The 20377-nt window shown below is 35.0% G+C and overlaps 1 protein-coding gene across 1 annotated transcript in view; it reads right to left on the minus strand.

Annotated features, from left to right (window-relative positions):
• The window catches only part of LOC137921525 (nose resistant to fluoxetine protein 6-like), a 35953-nt gene that overhangs the window by 1747 nt on the left and 13829 nt on the right, over positions 1 to 20377 (minus strand). Inside the window, exons 3-10 of the mRNA XM_068764314.1 lie at positions 13337 to 13655; positions 12430 to 12544; positions 11861 to 11948; positions 8279 to 8445; positions 6876 to 7061; positions 4119 to 4292; positions 1903 to 2053; positions 72 to 258 (exon numbers count right to left, since the gene is read on the minus strand). Coding sequence (XP_068620415.1) covers positions 72 to 258; positions 1903 to 2053; positions 4119 to 4292; positions 6876 to 7061; positions 8279 to 8445; positions 11861 to 11948; positions 12430 to 12544; positions 13337 to 13655 — 1387 coding nt within the window. The remainder of the gene's footprint in view (positions 1 to 71; positions 259 to 1902; positions 2054 to 4118; positions 4293 to 6875; positions 7062 to 8278; positions 8446 to 11860; positions 11949 to 12429; positions 12545 to 13336; positions 13656 to 20377) is intronic.

Consider the following 20377-nt stretch of genomic DNA (forward strand, 5'->3'; position numbering starts at 1 on the left):
TTGCTGATTATTTTTAATTTATATGTTTTTCATTAAGGTTGAGAATAATATTTATATTGAGTCCAACTTACTTTCTATCTTACATATGCAGCTTAAAATTAATTGAACCACCAGGAGTTGGAAGAAAGGTTTGGAGAACATGGCGTATGCCACTTTAAAATAAACAGGCGTGGTGTCCGTGCTGGAGTAGAACAAGACCCCGGACATGATCACCATAACCCCCAAAGGCAAACCGGCCCAGACCAACCATCGGTACTTCTGCAAAATTAAAAACATTTGTTTTGTGTCATCATTTTAAAAAATGAAGTATTTCTGATAATTGCACCATATAAACCAATCGTTTACCATATATTTGTTTTAATACTAATTTGTATAAAATCTTAATTGGCTGAATTACAACTTAAAATAAATGAAATAAATCAATGTAGAATATAAATCTATTTTATAATGGTATGAATTGTAAGATGTATATGTGGGAGAAGGCTGAATGTTCTGTTACCTATAGTCTTTTTTTTTGGCACTCCTTGATGACAGATGTCACGAGGAGGTTGACAGAAAGTAGAGAAAAGACGCAGTTGGTAAAACTTTTTAATTATTAAACCAATGATTAATCACCTTAAATTTCAATCACGCATTCCTATATTTATATAAGATTGGTGAGAAATATTGAAGTATACAAAAGGCTGAGAATAAATGTTAATAAACAAATAAAGCGATGAATAGAACTAGATTGTAATATTTGTCGGAACGCCTTTCCTTCGGACGACGTCAAAGTTTCGTAGTTACTTTTTAAATCTGCGTGAATAATATTGTGGGAACCTTCCTAAAGCTGGTAGGATAATACAATACGAAGTCCGAAATAGAAGTGTGTATATCTTCCCCAAGATTAGCACATATTTATACCGATTTAAAAGTATAAAAACAATGTTCAACCAATAAAAATAGCCAATAACAAGTCGAGAAGTATTGTATAGCGCTCTCTTTCGCCTGATGTATATAAAGAATTATATTTCTGTGGGATTCCCCTTTTCGATAAACCGCTGATGATGACGTAATGTAGCTCTTACAATATCAAGGAAAATTCCAGTCTCGCGGCGCATAAGTCATGGTCCTGTTATACTTCAGACGTTGCTCAAAGTCCGTCAAAAAGTATTATTTTGGCGTCGATCGAAACTTGCGAGTTGGCAAGCGGCTGATAAAATATATAAGTGCTAGTAGTCGCTACATATATAAATAACGCTACATAAATACATATGTAAATACAAGCATTACGTATGGAACAGTCATACTTCTTACTTCACAAAAAAGAAGTTATTAGAAGTATTTCATTGCGTATGTAACAGCCCTAAGGCTAACTCCACGCACAAGTGCTATAAGTAATATTTCATTCTGTATGAGACAGCCTTACGGTTTATTTCACACAACAATGTTATCAATAGTATTTTATTCCTATTTAATGGAATCAGGCGTTACCTCGCGGGAGTCCATCCTAAGTAAGAAAAGGACCAATATTTAGCCACTTCCGCACATGCAGTGGTAGTCGTGCAATGAAATCCACCGCCCGCCAGCCCGCTGATAAATGCGTATGCGGCAAACAATGCGAATCACACAATCGCCACCGCCAAATTACTCAACATGTGTTTCACCCCTCCACGGGGTATCTTCAGGAGTTTGATCTTGGCATCTTCAGGCCTCGTGCGGAAGTGGCTAAATATTGGTATTTTATTCCGTATAGAACATCCATACCATTTAATTCACACAACAGTGCTGTTATTGGTATTTGATACCACACGAAATGACCACACGGCTTACTGCACACAACAGTGTTTCAATACAGATACTGTAGAGAACAGTTGTATTTCTAAAGTTCTCCTAAAATAAGTTAATGAAAGTGAGTCAGACCTTGAATCTCGTCATGTCCTTGGCCTCCGTCTGCCAATGGTATGCCAGGAAACCGCCGGCGAGGCCCAGTACGTATGTAGATAGGTTGGTGTGCCCCGCGATGTACATGTGCCGGAACGTTCGATTTTCCGTGTACATCGTGCGAAGCGTTCTGCATAAGAGAGTTACATATAACATATACAATTATACAAGAAATAACTCGGAATAAATTTATTGCTAATTTTTATGCGATGGTGGCAGGAGCGAGATAACCTAACCTAACCTTTTAAATAATTTAAGAACTTAAAGAGCGAACATTTTTTTAATAGCCCCCGCTATTGGGGGCCCCTCCTACCCCCAACTTATTGGGATCAAGGACTTTATTATTTAATAATTTTTCAGTATTTTCTTTATTAATCACTCTCTTTCATGCGTCACAATATCTTCCATTCCTTACTTTAAAGAGCGAACATTAGTTGATTATTAGAAAGGGCTTCTAAAGCAGCGTAGATGGGATCATTTGCAACTCGGTTAGATTGGGAATGGAGTCAGATAGTGAAGATAATCCACTACATCGTAAGGAGTACTTCTTAAGCCCGCTACACCAGTCGTCGGCCCCGAGGACCATAGCAGCAAAGATCCACCGTCGAGCAGGTCCTCTCCTCCCGAAACTTTACTTAGAACTTACGCCTCTAGTTTAAGGAAAAGAAATTTTTAACTAATGCAGTTTAGCTGCGCTATAGCATTTTCTATGTTATAAATAGAGTTAGTACATTTAATTGGAATCATAATAAACATTTTAAAATGAACTTTCGTGTGATTTACGAATTAGATTCGCAGACAGAAAATTTTATTTACTTTGTTAAAATTTTATGGAAATAATATCGGCAAAATACCGATTTTTTATATTTCCTAAACCTATAATGATAAACACATATATGTAGATAAATAGGCTTGCACTATTGCCTTAAAATTAAGATGACAATTATGACAGATGACAACGACGAATATGACAGACGGGAGACGACGGCGAATGTCTTAGTATGTATGTTTGTTTTTGTACCAATTTTGTTATTTAAATGGAAACGAGAATCAGTTACAATGTGTTCTACATGCAATTTACTGAAAATATACAAATCGAATGTTGGATAATCAGAGCTTTATTTTGCAAAAAAAATATTTTGTAAAAACCTTTTTACAATACATTACCTAAAACAAATCGTGGACTTAGGTTCATGATAAATTAAAGGTCGTTACATCTTAACTGCATACACACAATGTCCATACAGAAATGGTGCCCTAAAACTTGTACATTTTACTTTAAATTTAAAATGGTCATGTCTTCTGCATTTCAGTCCCTAAAATGTAACGAAGATTGACTATTTCGTTGTCAAGTCTCTTTAGATTTATATACCGTCAACTGTGGCAACTATACCACGTTTTTCAATATTTTATGAAACTGTCAAAACAAGACATGAGTTATCTTTTCCATCATTGCATAATCTGTTGAACTGGACATGTTTCTACATATTAATCAGTAAAATTCTACAAACTAATTAATGGATCGATTGTTAAGTTCAAAATCATAGCTTGCGTAAAGTTAACAAGTTTTTGGTTGTCCAATATTTAATAATTTGAAAAAATGCATGCACTTGTGAATCTATTCTAATTTCTACATTATGAAGTCATTCTCTTACATGTGAGTAGTAAAAGCACCTACATGGTATCAGGACTATTTTTTTGTCCATATTAATTATTTTAATGTACGATAAAGTTGACTGAAGATTTCCTGACTTTCATGTTATTTTATGGTTATTATATATTATACTTATTTGTATGAAGGCTGGTTTTCAAACCTAATTATGGTTACCTTAGCAAATTGCCTCCTAAAAAACCATCATTATCACCAATTCAGTCGATAGACACCCCTTGCTAGATATAGGCTTCCCTCAAAGATCTGATCCAGTACTAGCATCCAATGACTTCCTACAATATTAACTATATCATTGGTCTACATAGAGAGGGCCAATACTATGTCTACTGGCTCTAGATTGCCACTCGGGAAACTGCCATTTCAAACTAGCAATTCTTTGAGCTCCATTGGTGACCTCAGTTCTCCTATGGATCTCCTCATTTCTGATTCCATCTCAGAGCTAAGTTTAGGCATTCCCCTTCTGAGATTATTGCTAGATATAATACTGTAAATTTTTATCTTCTAAATACAAACTGGTACTTACTCTGGCGATTGGATCACAATTGGGTCCAAGTGTAAGAAGTAGGTGCTGGCTGAGGTAATGATCAGGGAGATCAGGAACAAAATGGTTAGTCCTATTTTTTTGGACCGCGAATCCCGAAGTAACACGCAGGTTAGAACACCTACAATAAAGAGCTGCATGTCGGCTGCGAGGTACCTTAAAATTAAATATGTTAGTAATCATTAAGGTTATATTACAGTATTGTTGCAGAAATAATGAATCTATAATTATAAATAAACATTTACAAAAGAGGAAATCACTCTTATGTATTATCATTTATCTCATTAGACAGATTATGTCAGTTAGAAACTGTGGGAAAATTATGTGTATAAGGGTAGTTGAATGTCAGTGAGGAATATTTGTTTTAAAATATATATATATATATATTCTTATTTGCCCATTTTGTGTAGTGAAATAAATAATATGAACATGATTTTATGTTAATTTAGTCATTTATATTTATTTTCTAGATTCATCAACAATACTTAAAAAATTGTTTTAATTAAACTAACATGATATAGAATAAATATAGGTTTGTATCTTTATTATAAATGGATGCAGATACATGAATTTCATTATGGGAATAAAAAAACGTAAATTAAATTTGGAGTATCAACACAAAACAACAACTAATACAATTTGGACACTCAAGAATATTTTAATTCTAAAAATAAATGTTATTGCAATGATCAGTAACATGTAACATTCTCAAGTGAAGACAATGTACTAAACTAACAAAAGAATTTATTTTGCGAACAACTAGGACTAGATTGGGCATACAAGTGTAGTTAGCCATCTTTATAGCACATTAGCAAAATACTGCTAAATTAAAGTGGCAACTATAATTTTTATTACAATGGCCTTATTTTTGGGGCCTATCCTACGATCCCTGCCGTTAGTAGTCCCGGTCTTTATTTACATTATATTTTTTTCACTTAAATTTCTATATTTCCACACTCATCTTATGTCCTTCTTAATGTCTTTCATTCTTTCCTCTAATCTCCTTTACAATGTCTTTCATTCCTTTCATTACATTGCCTCACTTGCTTCTCATATTCTTCAGCTTTGAGACATTAGTTTGACAATTTCTTTATTCTTAATTCTCATTTATTTTATTACTATATTTACCGCATTTAATTTATATTTCTAACATCACAGTCATTTTATGAGTTTGTTAATTATTTTCATTATTCTTGTTTTATCGCTTTTAATTGTTTTTCCTATTACCGTTTTGAGGACATTTCTTATAAAAGAGGGCGTTAGTGTCGCACCGTTCAACGAGTGCTTCTATAGATTGTTATTAAGAAAAATGTATATCGAGTTTGATATAATAAATCAGAATGTCAACAATGAGTTTCTTATAATAATAAGCCAATACATAGATTTTTATTTGAATATGTATTCACATATTTAACCCTTTCCCTACCGCATTACGTTCCGCCGAAGTGACGCTGCTGAACCGGGAAGCGCCGCGAAGTGTGCACATTTCATGGCGGTAGGCTGATGTTCGAATTTTCCCATTTAATTGTTACACATTTAAAGATTTTACTGGTATATTATATAAAAATGGAAGTTAGGATAATCGCACATTACAATTTATTACATTCATATTTAGATTCCCGTCTTTTGCTATTTGCACTGCAAACAACGCACCTTTTACTTCGATTTATTCCTACTGATTTAAATAAAGTAAAACGTCTTTCGGTCAACCTTAGTAGTTATTTTTTTTATATATATACCCCCTATCTGGTGTGGGACAGGGACTTTTTGTTTTAATTTATTTAGTTTTTCACAATCTTTTTTGTTTTCTTACTCTTCATTTATACATCTTTAGATCTTTCATTCGGTTTTCTTCCACATTTCTTCTTTCATTCTCCTTCGCTCTGTGGCCGTTGATTCCTCTCTCGTTAGACATTAACATTTTGTAATTTTATTTCTGTTTATTTACATTGTTTTTTTGTTTTGAGAGGAAGTCGTCTTTGGTCTCTTTTTCGCTTATCAGGGAGGCTATTGACTCCTCCCTGATTTTAACGCCAGGCCGGCACTCGAAGTCGAACCGGACTCACCCGAATGCGGGACAGTGGGCTACAAGGTGGATCACGGTCTGGTCCACGCCCGGTTCACAGAAGCACGAGGGGTCCTCCTTGAGCTTGAACCTGTGGAGGTACTCAGAGAACCCCCCGTGCCCCGTGAAGAGCTGGGCCGAGACCTTAGTAGAGACCTTAGTAGTTATTGCGGTGATGCGTTTTTTATATTTAAAATTTCAGTATCCAAAAACATACTTCACTTTCGAAAAATTGTTTTTGAGTGGAGGCGCGTTCAACATGATTGTACACTTAGTGGAATCGATTCAATTACAATGCAATATAAGGAACGGCAAATGGATGCAATCTAGATGCGGCGCTGATACACACGGCGTGTCCAATGGTTGCCGTTTAATTCCGGCGCTGGCAATGAAAGGGTTAAACTCGGGATATCTACTTAAGAAATATTTAGAAAGCTTCAAAGTAAATTGTCATAGAAAATTTATGTTTTAAGGGTTACTACAGTGTAAATGACAGATTTCAATGTTGATGAAATAGAGTTTTTTATGCATGTTCTTCTCAAGATGGAGCATTTCTTCAACGAGTGATGTTATGCGACGTACATTGGATAAAGAATTTCTGAATTTGAATTTATAAATAAAAAAGGCTATTTTGTCTTTTACAGAAATATAAATATACATGTAATAACACTCACCAAGACTCCTGCATGCAAAAACCATCGTAGTATACGTAGTTTTGGACGTACAGGATGTGGGCCCACCAGTTATTCCTACAATCGTGAGATTGTTTGACCACTATTAGATCCCACAGAGGTCCATTGCCTATGTGCCTGATCACCGTACTGACCGTGGCCAAGACTAAAGCGTATGTTGGTGTGATCCTGGAACATGTTGTTACAAAGCTCGAGTTACAGAACCCTCTAAACAATAAACACGGAACCCTAGGACAGGGCTTCCTAAACTTTTGTCATTCACGACCCCATTTATGATTGCGAGTTTCTTGATCGAACCCATAAAAGAAAAATGAATTACTAATTTTTGATGATTTATTTATATTAGGTAACAATATACATATATACATATGAAAGTATATAGTTTTAGAATTCGTTTTGAAACACAAAAATCTAAAATTTAAAAAATTGCTTAAAAAATTATAAAATTGTATTTATATTAGTTTAAAACCTTCAACAAATGCGCGTGTCTAGACGCTGCAAGTCCACTGTATTCCGCCAACTCTAGTGATGTTATAAAATGGTATATAAATATTTGGCATTAAAATCTCTCGACCTCAGAATTTTTCTACGCGACCCCATTTGGGGTCACGACCCATAGTTTAAGAAGCCCTGCCCTAGGATCAAGAAGTGCCGTAAACACGTGTGACCTCGAAGTTATTTATACATTTTTGTGTACGGTTCTCGGAAATTCTTACCGAGTACTATCGCGAACTTACTAGAAAATTCTCCGTTTTATAAATAGGTGTACTACCCACGTGGACAGTTCAGTGATGTTTTGTGATTTATAAGATTAATATCTACTATCAGTGATATAAAGTGATTACTAAGTTATTTGGACAGTGATTTCTTGAGCGATTTGGAGGCGTATTTTGGACTAAGCGAAAGTATAATTTGTATTAAAGTAGGGTGACCATTTGATTTGTAAATAAAGGACTCCTTGTGAACCGATGGTGTTTCATTCCGAGTCAGAACGCATAGTACGTAACAATATGTACAGAAATATATTGGATCTAATTCTGAGACTTGTAAACAATTTTTATTTGTGATATTTCTCTCAGTACAAGCGAAAATCAATATATTGAAGTACTTAGCTGTCAAGTTTTTATATACAAACCTCTGATGATCAAAACTGACCAAGGGTTGGTAATATACATTACCAACCCTTGGGTCTGTTTTGATCCACTTGTTTTACATCCTGTATATAGTGAAATTTTCATTCGCATAGATCCGTAGATCATTGATGCCCTATGAAGAACTTTCTAACGACCACTAACTAGTGTCTTAAAAGATACATTTCCTATATTGTATTTTTAAGTTCATGTATATGTATACGTTCCTTTGTGCAGGCTGTATGTTAGTTTTACCTAAGAAACCTTAAAATGACTGCCCTGGGAAATTGCCACCAAGTAACTTTGGTCTTCTCGGCGTTTATCTCGAAGTTATAGGCCAGTAAGAAGCTGGACATCACGAAGAACGTGTGTGTTACAAGACTGCCGTTGAACAAGACGTGTTTGGATATATCTTGGAGTGCCTGAAATTTTATTAAATACTCTTACAAAGCACGAATTACAGAAACCTCTAAACAATGAACACGGAACCCTAGTAAACGCCAAACACAAAAGTGCTGTAAACACGCTTGACTTTGAAAATATTTATAGATTTTTGTGTACGGTTCTCGGAAATTCTAACCGAGAACTATCTCGAACTTACTAGAACCTTCTCCGTGGTATAAATAGGTGTACTCTTCATGTCGTGAGTTCAGTGTTGTTTGTCGATTTATAAGATTAAGATTTGCGATCAGTGATATAAAAGTGACTATTTGGTAAGTTATTTGGACAGTGATTTCATGAGCGATTTGGAAATTAAGTTTGGACTAAGCGATAGTATACTTAGTGTTAGAGTGACCATCTGATTTGTGAATAAGGACTCCTTGTGAACCAGTGTTGTTTTATTCCGAGTCCGAATCCTCTGTACGTAACATTTAATTTCTGTTATGCACTACGAGGGCCAAACTGAAAGTTTTTAGAACTGGCAACTTAAAAGCATTATATTAAAAAAATAAGTTTAAATTTTGAAAATAGAACTCTTTACCAATAATATTGAGTATACATTTCATTCATTTGTCATTTGTTTTACGATTTGGCGGCAAATTGAAAATTGTCTGTGCACGTCAGAATGAATTTAAGCCGAGAAAATTTTCGTGCAATGATTTTTTATGACTTTCGATGTCATATAAGTCAACAAGAAAGTTATGATAGACTTCGATTGGCTTTTCACGATGAAGCCCCATCTCGTGCCACAGTTTACAACTGGTTTAATGAATTCAAACGTGGTCGAACTAATCTCACCGATGATTTGCGTGAGCGACGGCCTTCTACAGCGACGACTGAAGACAATATCAGTGTTGTGCGGCGTATGATAGAGACTGACAAAAGAGTGACCTATCAGCAGATTCGGACAAGTCTAGGCATAGGTATGAGTCAAGTGCACAAAATCCTCCATGAACATTTAGCGGTCAGGAAGCTTTGTGCCCGCTGGATACCGCATAATTTGACCGAGGCTCAAAAACTCCGCCGTGTTGATTGGTGCCGAGAAATGATCCAAAAATTTAACGGAGGTGACTCAAATGCTGTGTTCGACATACTAACGGGTGACGAAAGCTGGATTTACTGTTATGATCCGGAAACCAAAAGACAGTCTGCTCAGCGGGTGTTTCCTTCCGAAGAGTTGCCAACTAAAGTGAAGAGAGGTCGAAGTGTTGGAAAAAAGATGGTGGCCTCGTTCTTCGGAAAGACAGGTCATTACGCGACAGTTGTCTTAGAGGATCAGAAAACGGTTAATGCAGAGTGGTACACTAACAACTGTTTGCCACTTGTCTTGGAAAAAGTTCGAGAGAAACGACCTCGCAGCAGGATCCTCCTTCATCACGACAATGCCTCGTCGCACACCGCCAGGCAAACGATCGACTATTTGGCGACCTCAGACGTGGAATTACTGGGTCACCCGCCGTATAGCCCCGACCTCACACCCTGCGATTTTTATTTATTCCCGAAAATAAAAGAAAAACTTCGAGGAAAACATTTTATGGACGCCGAAGAAGCAGTGGCTGCGTTTCAAAACGCCGTCGAAGAGACCCCTAAGGCCGAGTGGGCAAGGTGCTTTTCTCAATGGTTCCATCGAATGCAGCGATGTATTGATGTAAATGGACGCTATTTTGAAAAGTTATAATAAAACTAATAACTTGCTAGAATGCTTAGTTTTTGATTTTCTAAGAACTTTCAGTTTGACCCTCGTAACTATCATTACTTTTTTTATCTACAACTTTCCCTCCACTTTCCACGCCATCTTTTGAAGAAATGGGAGAAGTCCCATCACACACTTATTAGTGGTGTACACAACACATACATTATTCCGTCTTCTAGTTTTATTTATTTACATATATCTACATCAGTACCAGCAGTACACATAAGAATACATTAAAATTTGCCGTGCTAATGATGGTACTGCAGTGTTCGTTTATAGGTGACGAAATATTTAAAATTTATTTAATAAAACATTTTAAAGAAAAAGAAAATAAATACGAAGAGAAAGTGTTTTCACGTGAGAGGAAACGTCTGGCTTACGACTTTAGCCACAAAAGGAGCTTTTTATATCAGTGTTTCTTCCGGCGCGCATACTTCAAGGAATGTTAATTTTCGTAAGAAAAGGACCAATATTTACACCGATTAGTGCCAAACACACAGAGAGAGAGAGAGAGCACTAATCGGTGTAACATAACTCCTGAAGATGCCCCGTAGAGGAGTGAAACACCTATTGAGTGATATAACGGTTGCGGTTGTGTGATTTGCATTGTTTGCCGCATACGCATTTATCAGCGGGCTGGCGGACGGTGCACTTTATTGCACGACTACCACTGCATGTGCGGATGTGGCTAAATATTGGTCATTTTCTTACTTAGGATGACTTCCGCGAGGTAACGCCTGATTCCATTAAATATGTTATTTTTCATTATTAAGATGGATTCTAAAGACTCATATTTCTAAAATGTGATATTTCCTATGTAGTAATTAACAATGTATGTATTTTTAGCACGCAAGGAACTTTAATAAGGAAGAAAGTTCTCTTTACATCATCTGAAATCATTTTGTTTTAACGTATCCATTACAAATTTAAACTCTACTAAGCACAGTTTTTGATATACATAATTTGTTTTTTCTTCTGGATACATTTGTATATTTATATTGAGAAGAATAAGCTATTTAATTATCTTCAATTTTTGCACCCAAAGACATTACGGCTCAAATAAAAAAATCTAAAGTCTCGTTTCGCATTAATATCGGTTTTGAAAAAATCTAAAAAAAATATGAAATATACTTTTAGATATTTATTAGTATCATCATCATCATATCACTTGGTAGACGAATGCTGAAAGGCATAGACTTCCTCCAAAGATCATCACGATGACCGATCTTGCGCTGCCCGCATCTAGGGATTCCCCGTGACCTTATATCGTCGTTCCACGTAATGAGTGGCCTACGACATGCCGTCTCTACCGGCTCATGCAAGTCACTCAAGAACCTTTCGGCTCCCACAGCTACTGGTACTTCATACGAGCAATTCTTTGAGCTACGTCGGAGACCTTAGCTCTTGTGCCTGTCCTCATTTCTGATTCGATCGCAGCGAAAATATGAGCATAGCCATACTACTCTCCATTATTACAAGTTTGCCGGGGGACTCGGTTGGGGTACTCGTCTGTTACGTGAAATCACAATTATAACTCACGCGTAATAGAGGGTATAATAAAAATAGCCCACGTGATCGGTCACGTGACTTTGAGTAATAGTGGTGGAGGAGCTGGCATATAAATAACAAGCGGCGACGAGCATAGCCCTCACTAATAAGTATAGTATTTTACCCGTAATAATTTAATAATGTATGTATCTTACCTTTTCTATATATAAAGGATTGCGTGTGTATGTAATTGCCATAACAACTGCCGAGTGAGAGAATATAATGCAAATCATCGTCAAGGCCCTGGAATGAAATAAGAATTTAATTATAATCAGACACAAACTCTCCATTAAACATGTTTATGCGATTTGTCATGCGTTTAAAAAATGAATTTACTCTACCGAGTTTCACCCGTCAATGTATTAATTATAATAAAATACTATAGGGAAATTGGTATATATATATATATATATAATGCAAGACCTACCGGTTCAAGAATGAATTCCACAAAGTCGAGATTGTATAGCATATTTGCTGTTAATTATTTTCAACTCCGTAGATTTTTTACCGCTAGAAGTTACTGTTACGCCGCATAACAATATAAAAATAATGAAATATATATAACATACTTTAGAGCGATCACTATACAGTGTGTTTGAAAATATCCGTAGAAGATTTAAAAGGCTTTGTTCAAAAATGAAGTATACATTCTTTCTAATACTTTTACATAAATAACTAGTCATCTTGTATATTAATTAAGTGGATATATAAAATACCTTCTTACCTTAATCCTTGGAAGGATCTCAATCTTTCATATCTCGAGTCAGGACCATCACCACTGGGCGCGATCAATTTCGCCCAGTTCCGTTTTAGTGAAAACGACAGTATGTAAGGATTACCTAGTAAATCAGTTGATTAAGTGAGTAAAATTTTAAAAAAAGGGCAAAATTGATAAAAATCATGTGCTCAAAAAAATCAGGGGATAAAATTGTAACATTTACTTCGAGGAGAAACATAGGAGCGGCTTAACCTATAGTGCAGGGTGTGCAATTCACACGGGCGCCGCGACAAGAGAGATGTACTACAGGCATTAAAACAACGAGTGTTATTCTGCCGTCATAAAAAGAAAGGCCGTTACTAATATCATACTGTAAGCTATATCTACTTATAAAATAGTTTGTTGAAATATGAAAAAAACTTTTTTGGTACTACGGCAAAGTTAATAGTTATAACCGCGAGGGGGGGGGGTCAGGTGTAGGGGGCGCCAGGGTTTTATTGCACACGGGCGCTACACGAGCTAGAGCCGCCCCTAGAAGAACAGATACGTCCTATACGAGATTGGCGTGCGGAAGTGAGCTAGAAGAACATCCTACTCACTTCCACCCGCTAATCTTGAATAAGTGTAGTGTTCATAATTGGTTTATAGAAGCTACATTACGTCATCATCTCATCGAAATGGGGAATCCCACAGAAATATAATTCTTTATATAAATCTGGCGATAGAGGGCGCTGTATAATACTTCTCGACTTGTTATTGGCCTAAGATTTTTATTGGTTGGACATTGTTTTCATAGAGTATAAATATGGGCTAAGCTTGATGAATATACATACTTCTACTTCGAACTTTGTGTTGTTAATATCTCCAAGACCTATCGAGTAAGAATCCTACATGTAATACAAGTAAAAATCACCTGATTTACTATTTTGATTGCAAAACAGTATATCGTATAAGCTTGCTATAACATTCAAAGCAATCAGGATCATGTAGACGATGATGACACCCAAGTCACTGGAGTCCAAGGCTGTTGAATCATCATCCCGTCTGCAGTAGTGCACCTTGTTCAGCTTCGCTTGCAAACGGTACTCCCTCCACATGGTATCGTTAAGGCATGCTTCAAGAGTTGTGTTTAGATCACCCATATTACGTAAGTGTTTGCATTTTGTCGACACACACACTCCTCTATGGATTTGTGTGTAATTGTAATGTATGTATTTGTCTGCCGAATATTCCTGTAATGGAAAAAAACATACTTAACTATACTCAGATCATGGTTCATGTATCATCAAAGTTTTTGGGCGACCACAAGTCGGTGGAAGCGGGGTTGGTAGGTCTCCCCAACTCGCTGGATGCGAGCACAGACCGGGCAAGACCAATCAGTTATTCATTGCAATGTATATATGATGCAGAAAGCATAAGCGGTAAGGTAATAAAAAAAACAAAGTATAATCTTTGGAAGGGTAAAGGTAATACAAAAATAAGTGATAAAAACCTTTTGATACAAAAATAAGATGTAAGAACTACACAGATTTGTTAAAAATACAGATAAAATAAACAAGATAATAAATTAGCAAAAAGTGCGTGAAAAAATTCGTGAAAATGAATGAATGAAGAAGTGAAGGAAAAACAGGAACGAATGAGAGATATTGAGACGGACAAGAGTGAGGAAACAATAATAAAAGAAAGTGAATAAATTATTTACAGAAAAAAAAAATTAGGTTCAAATTCAGGGGTTGTACGAAAGATCCCCAATATTAATTTCCTTTTATGGATCCCATTATAAAAGGAAATTAATATTTATTTACTAAGTAACAAAAGTCCCACTATTTAGCCACTTCCGCACATGCAGTGGTAGTCGGTAGTGACTTTGTATTTGGCACTAATCGGTGTAACATAACTCCTGAAGATGCCCCGTGGAGGGGTGAAACACGTGTTGATTTAACGGTGGCAGTTGTGTAATTCGCATTGTTTGCCGCATACGCATTTATCAGCGGGCTGGCGGGCGGTGCACTGTGTTGAACGACTACTACTGTATGTGCGGAAGTGGCTAAATATTGGTCCTTTTCTTACTTAGGATGGACTTCCGCAAGGTAAAGCCTGATTCCATTAAATAACTATGGAGTTCTATGACGTCAGAAAAAATTATCACTGGCGCCATTCAATAGAGATCAATTTTCAGACCTGAAGGAATGGATTTGCAGGAGCTACTTTATGCCATCGTCAGCGACGCATTAAAAAGGGGAATCCCACAGAAGTATAGTTCTTTATTTAAATCGGATGAAAGAGACCGCTCTGCAATACTTTTCGACTTGTGATTCGATTTTTATTGGTTAATTGTTTTCGTAGTTTTTAATTAGTATTTATATCACCCAACCCTAGGAAGAATCCCACAGATGTTTTTAAATATATCTAACGTTGTAATATCATATCATAACCGTGTATAATATAGTAAAAACATAACTATGAAAACATGATTATATATTTTAATTGTGTTTAAACAATAATGAGAATGCGGAATTTTAAATAGCAGAAGCAGCAAGATTTGATAAATGCGTTTTTTTTTAATTTTCGTGGGTAATAAGACAGATAGCGGCCATGTTTTAATATTATTAATGAATTATATTCTAAATAGTTTTGATGGAATTTTCATATTCATTTTTAAAATAATAGATAGGTATAGAGAACCTTCCAGGGTCCTAGGGCGTCGAGGAAAGTCAGTCCATCAAACCTGATCACAAGCCCTGTGTACTAAAAAGCTATAAAAGCCAGCTGAGTCCAGCGCCAATAGAATATAGCTTAGAATCGACATAGACTTCTTTATATATATTTTTAATATATTTAACTTTAATACGAGATAATTGACGTATATACTTTTATAATGGTATATAGCACATTTGACAGTAAAAAGCTATAAAAATTTTACACATATTTTCATCTATTTTGTATAAAGTGAACACTGTGAAATATTGTCACAACTGTGGGTTGGGGATAGGGAAACGAAGACTCAATATAAATACGCCTTTTAATGTTCTAAAGTTCGGGCAGCGAAACTGACAGTGACTCTGCCCATAGGAGCTCTTTCACTACTGTTCTCATAATATGAGTCTTCTTGTTGTTTATATCTCTTCAGGATGTAGACTGACCTAGAATGCCTCTAGTCAGTGGCGTAGCTAGGGGGTGGCGAGCGGGGCGGCCGCACCAGGCACCACAAGCAGGGGGGGCACCAAAGTTGAATATATTTTTTTTTTATTTTTTTTTGAATGATGAATAATCAAATGTTAAAAGAAAAATGAAAACCATAATTTAAAGTAAATAACATAAAATGAATATCGAATTTTACTATTTTTGGGCTAAAAAAGTTGTTAAATAATATGAACATTAAAAAAAGTAAACGGTTACAAATTATAATATACACAGTGTTTAAGCCTTTCATTCGCAAAACACAAAGTGTTTTCTTTCTTTCTGCCCCAGGCCCCAAATACCATAGCTACGCCACTGCCTCTAGTATTGGCTTTTATAGTCGTCAACGACATTCTAGTATGTAATAATTTTGATATTTGAAAGTTTAAAATTAATGGCATTGAGCTTTCTTGCAAGCCAGCTGCATTATAAAACCTCTGCAGTTTATAAAACTATAATTTGGATACTCGTTCTAATGGATTCTAGTCATACCGACTTCTTGATTTTTTTCTTAATATTTTGTGTGTGACAGCCATAATGATATTTTCTGCCTTTTAAACTTTTTGCAATACAAATCTGTAGGCACAGATAGTAAACAATAATTATTATTAATAAATAGACATTCGAATTTTAAAAAATCTTTTTGGATATGGTGCACTATATCGACAGTTAACAACCATTCGTCCTGTATATTTTATATAAAAACAGATAAAATAATGTGGATGTTCGCAAAAGGTTATCTTTTATAATTATAAAATATATTCAATCTACATGAAGGATAACCTCTTTATTGATATGCTAAATAGTGTGTTTACAGACCTAGATATGTACATGCAATATATCAGAGGTGGCCAACCTGCGGCCCGCGACCCACGTGCAGCTCTTTGAAGGATTATTTATTGCTCTTCGTAAATGTACCTTATTATATTTAAAAAAAAAATTATCATAAAATTCAAACATCAATCAATGTTAACTAACCAACATAAAATATGATACATGTAGTGTAAAAATAGGAAAGTAAATATTGATTATAAAGGAATTTAAATGTAAAAATAAAGCAGATAAAGATGATAAAATAAAGCAAAAAAAAAATGAAAGTGTTAGGAAAAATATAAAGCAATGAAAGAATTTGTGAAAAATAAAAGGTGAACGAACAAATGACAATTAAAACAAAAAAACGATGAGAACGCAAATAATATGATGAAAAAAATATTTTGTAAAAATAGTCCCTATGTACAGGGGAAGTAAGATAGGCATTCAAAAACAGAGGTCATATATACAAAAAAAAAACAACAATTACTGAGAAGCGATGTCCCTTATATCTTGTCAAGTTTTTTACTAATCTTTCTGCATATCTTTAAATACATATTTAATTTCGGATTGCGAAAAATTTAAAATTTTAATAAATGGCCAGTATTATTAGATTGGTTGGTCACCCCTGCAATAGGCCAACAACTGTTTTATTGTATATTACTTTACGATCGAAATTAAAAACGAATAATAACTTGCATTTGATTTATACAGATGTAATATATAAATTTTATTACCAGTTATTATATAAGATAAAACCATAACTTCAAGTAAAGAGGTCAAAAATCACCTTGGCTCGGTATTTCTGCCAACAAATATCAAAGATTTTACGAATGAAATAATACTACTACTAGAAGATACCAGAAGGTAATAGACTAGAATGTCCGATATGATATTTTATAAAAAATATATTCATTACACAAAAAAATGTTTACATTTTCACAAAAAAAAATTACTTTCCTACCACAATATTTTTCAAAAACAGCTCTGTTTTTTAAAACGAATTAAAACATGTATGTATTATTATTGAATCAGAAAAAGGGATATTATTAAAAAAGCGAATATATAAATGACAAGAATCCTTGGCAGTGACGATACCTGATTATTTTGTTTTAATTAAAGGTAAGTAAATACATTTGTGCCTGGCCTAGTCTGGCCATAAATACTGTTATAATAAAAAATAAACAAAATATTACTTTTGAATTTCGAATCTGTCATTTTTATATGATTGTTTATTGTTTTCTTATTTTCGCGCCAATATAATGCAAACTTTTTTGTGATATTAATATGGAGTGCGGTGATAAAATTAAGTGAATCGCTGATGATTGCATTACATAAAGCAGGTATGGCGCCAAATACAATTTTTAAAATCCTACACACGCTTGGTATTTGTCAAATTTTTCTGTGCCGACCTATTGATAGGTACAATGAAACCTCTTCTGTTTGTGAAAGAAATATATCTGGTCGTCTACGTAGTGTTCATACGAAAAATGCGGTCTAAGTCATCTAAGATATCCCTTCCGAAAGCAAAAGAAGAAGAAGAAGATAGCATGTAAAACCATGTCGCGTATTTTATAAGATGACTTAGGACTTGCTGCCTATAAAACGCTCTGGTCATTAATAACTGATAATTTAAAAAAAAATAGGCTGGTCAAATTAAAACAACTACTTAAGCGGTACGCAAAGAGAAGTCACAGAAATGAACAGAATTTTTTTTACATATGTGCAATATTTTAACAAAAAATTCATCGTATTTATGCTAAAAGCTCTAAAGAAGTTTTTAAATTAGACAATAGATTACAACTATATATATAAATAAATAAATAGATTAAGACAATAGACAAATAAAAGAAAATTACGTTGACATTTTGTAACTTCAGTGATGGTTTTGTTGGCTGTTAGGCATGAACGGGTGAGAGCCATGTTTTTGTGAAAAACATATCAAAATTCCGGCGCAAATATGTCCATATACCATTGCTAATAAATATTTAATGTAAATTAAAAAGAATAGTAAATAAACAAAATCTAATTAAGCAGTTTAACAGATAATAATGAAATTTATACATTTAATTTACGAAACAATGACTAAAAAAAAAACAAATATATTATTTATTAATCTGTGGTGGGAAAATGTTAATTAGGTATTATATTACGGACTATTGCAAACGTATATTTAAGCAAGCACCTTGTCAAAGGAAGCCATCGTCTTATCTAGACGTATATTATTATAATAATTGTAACAAATAAAAGTAAATTACATCGATTGTAAATACATAAATATAGGGTATGTATAATAAATAAACTCGTTTTAAATTTAATACTTTTATAGAATAGCGGTTTAAAATGAAGGTCTGCGATTAATGTTGCCAGTGATGTTTTATCATCGTTATTTTAATTATCACCAGGTCTCGTTGTATACCGATCGTCTACCGATCATACCAGATAAGCATTGCTAGATTTTTAATGGAATCAGGCGTTATTTTACGGAAGTCTATCCTAAGTAAGAAAAGGACCAATATTTAGCCACTTCCGCACATGCGGCAAACAATGCGAATTACACAACCACCACCGTTAAAACACTCAACACATGTTTCACCCCTCCACGGGGCATCTTCAGGAGTTATGTTACACCGATTAGTGCCATACACAGAGTAGCATGCCCCCTTGCAATATATTGATGTCAAGTCAAAGAGTCAAATGCGTGCATGCGCATTTATCAGCGGGCTGGCGGGCTGTGCACTTTGTTGCACGACTACGACTGCATGTGCGGAAGTGGCTAAATATTGGTCCTTTTCTTACTAAGCATTGCTGGAGTTTCTTCTGCCATTTCTCCCAGTGTTAACGCTTTCTGAAGTGACAGTAGTGATGTTAACCATGCAATAGAAACCAGCAAAGCTGATGTTCGCACCTCTGGGGCGCTTGTATTGAAATGCTGGGTATTATTGATGAATGACAGTCGAAGCCAAGAACATCTCGTGGTGTCTTTTGAGTTTAGTCACACCATGGAGCGTTCAAAGAAGTGATCGAGGAGCTTGTCGGCCATCCAATCTGGTGAAATAGTAAAACGTAGCCCTGCCGCCTCACACCAGCGGAATTGTTAAAAGCCGTTTGGGCAGCATTTAAAAACATATGTTTTATGACACCGAAATGTAGTCTTCAATCCACAATTCAATTATCAATGAGATTTATTTATTTAGATCATAGATGCACAGACCGCCGAACACTGGTGGCCCGCTGACAGCAAAAATAATACTCTCGTACATTCGGAAATTATTGAATTCTATTCCAGAATAAAACCAAAAAAAATTAATTACCTATACTTCTGGCGGCCGGTCCGCCATCAGTTCATGTTTTGCCCGAGTGGCCCCTAGTCTCAATAAGTCTGTGCAACCATGATTTAGATACACCAGCAGTACAAACAAATACACAAACAGAACAATTAAATATACATTAGAATTTGTCGTATCAATAATACATTCTGTTATATGTTTATATATATATAGATGCTTATATAGGTAGGTGTTACTATATAGTATATAATATAAATAAAACATCAAATAGGAATAAAAAAGTAAATTCTTTAAAGAAAATATTTGGCTTATGACTCAATACGAAAAGAGGTTTTAATTTAAAAATGTTTCCTTCATCGTGCGATCTACAAGGAAAGTTATTTAAAATACTAAAACATCTGTTATGGATACAGCGAATCTTTAAGATGGATTCAAAAGATTCTATTAGAGCCGCAAAAGATTGATGACAAGCAATTGTTTAAATATTTTGTTATAAGAACTGCATATTCGTGAGATAGGTGAGTGTAACTCAACATGATGGAGTCCACGCAGGAGGCCTTCCTGCGTGGACTCCATCATCACCTTCCTTTCAAGAGGCGTCGAGGTAGATAGTACGGAACTTGCAGCCAAATAAATTCTAAATAAATCTTGCGATCGCATCTTGAGTCTCGTCC

Source organism: Battus philenor, unplaced genomic scaffold (assembly GCF_028537555.1).
Source record: "Battus philenor isolate CCGP_79_NKW_IND1 unplaced genomic scaffold, ilBatPhil1.0.hap1 SCAF_19, whole genome shotgun sequence".
Lineage (NCBI taxonomy): Eukaryota > Metazoa > Arthropoda > Insecta > Lepidoptera > Papilionidae > Battus > Battus philenor.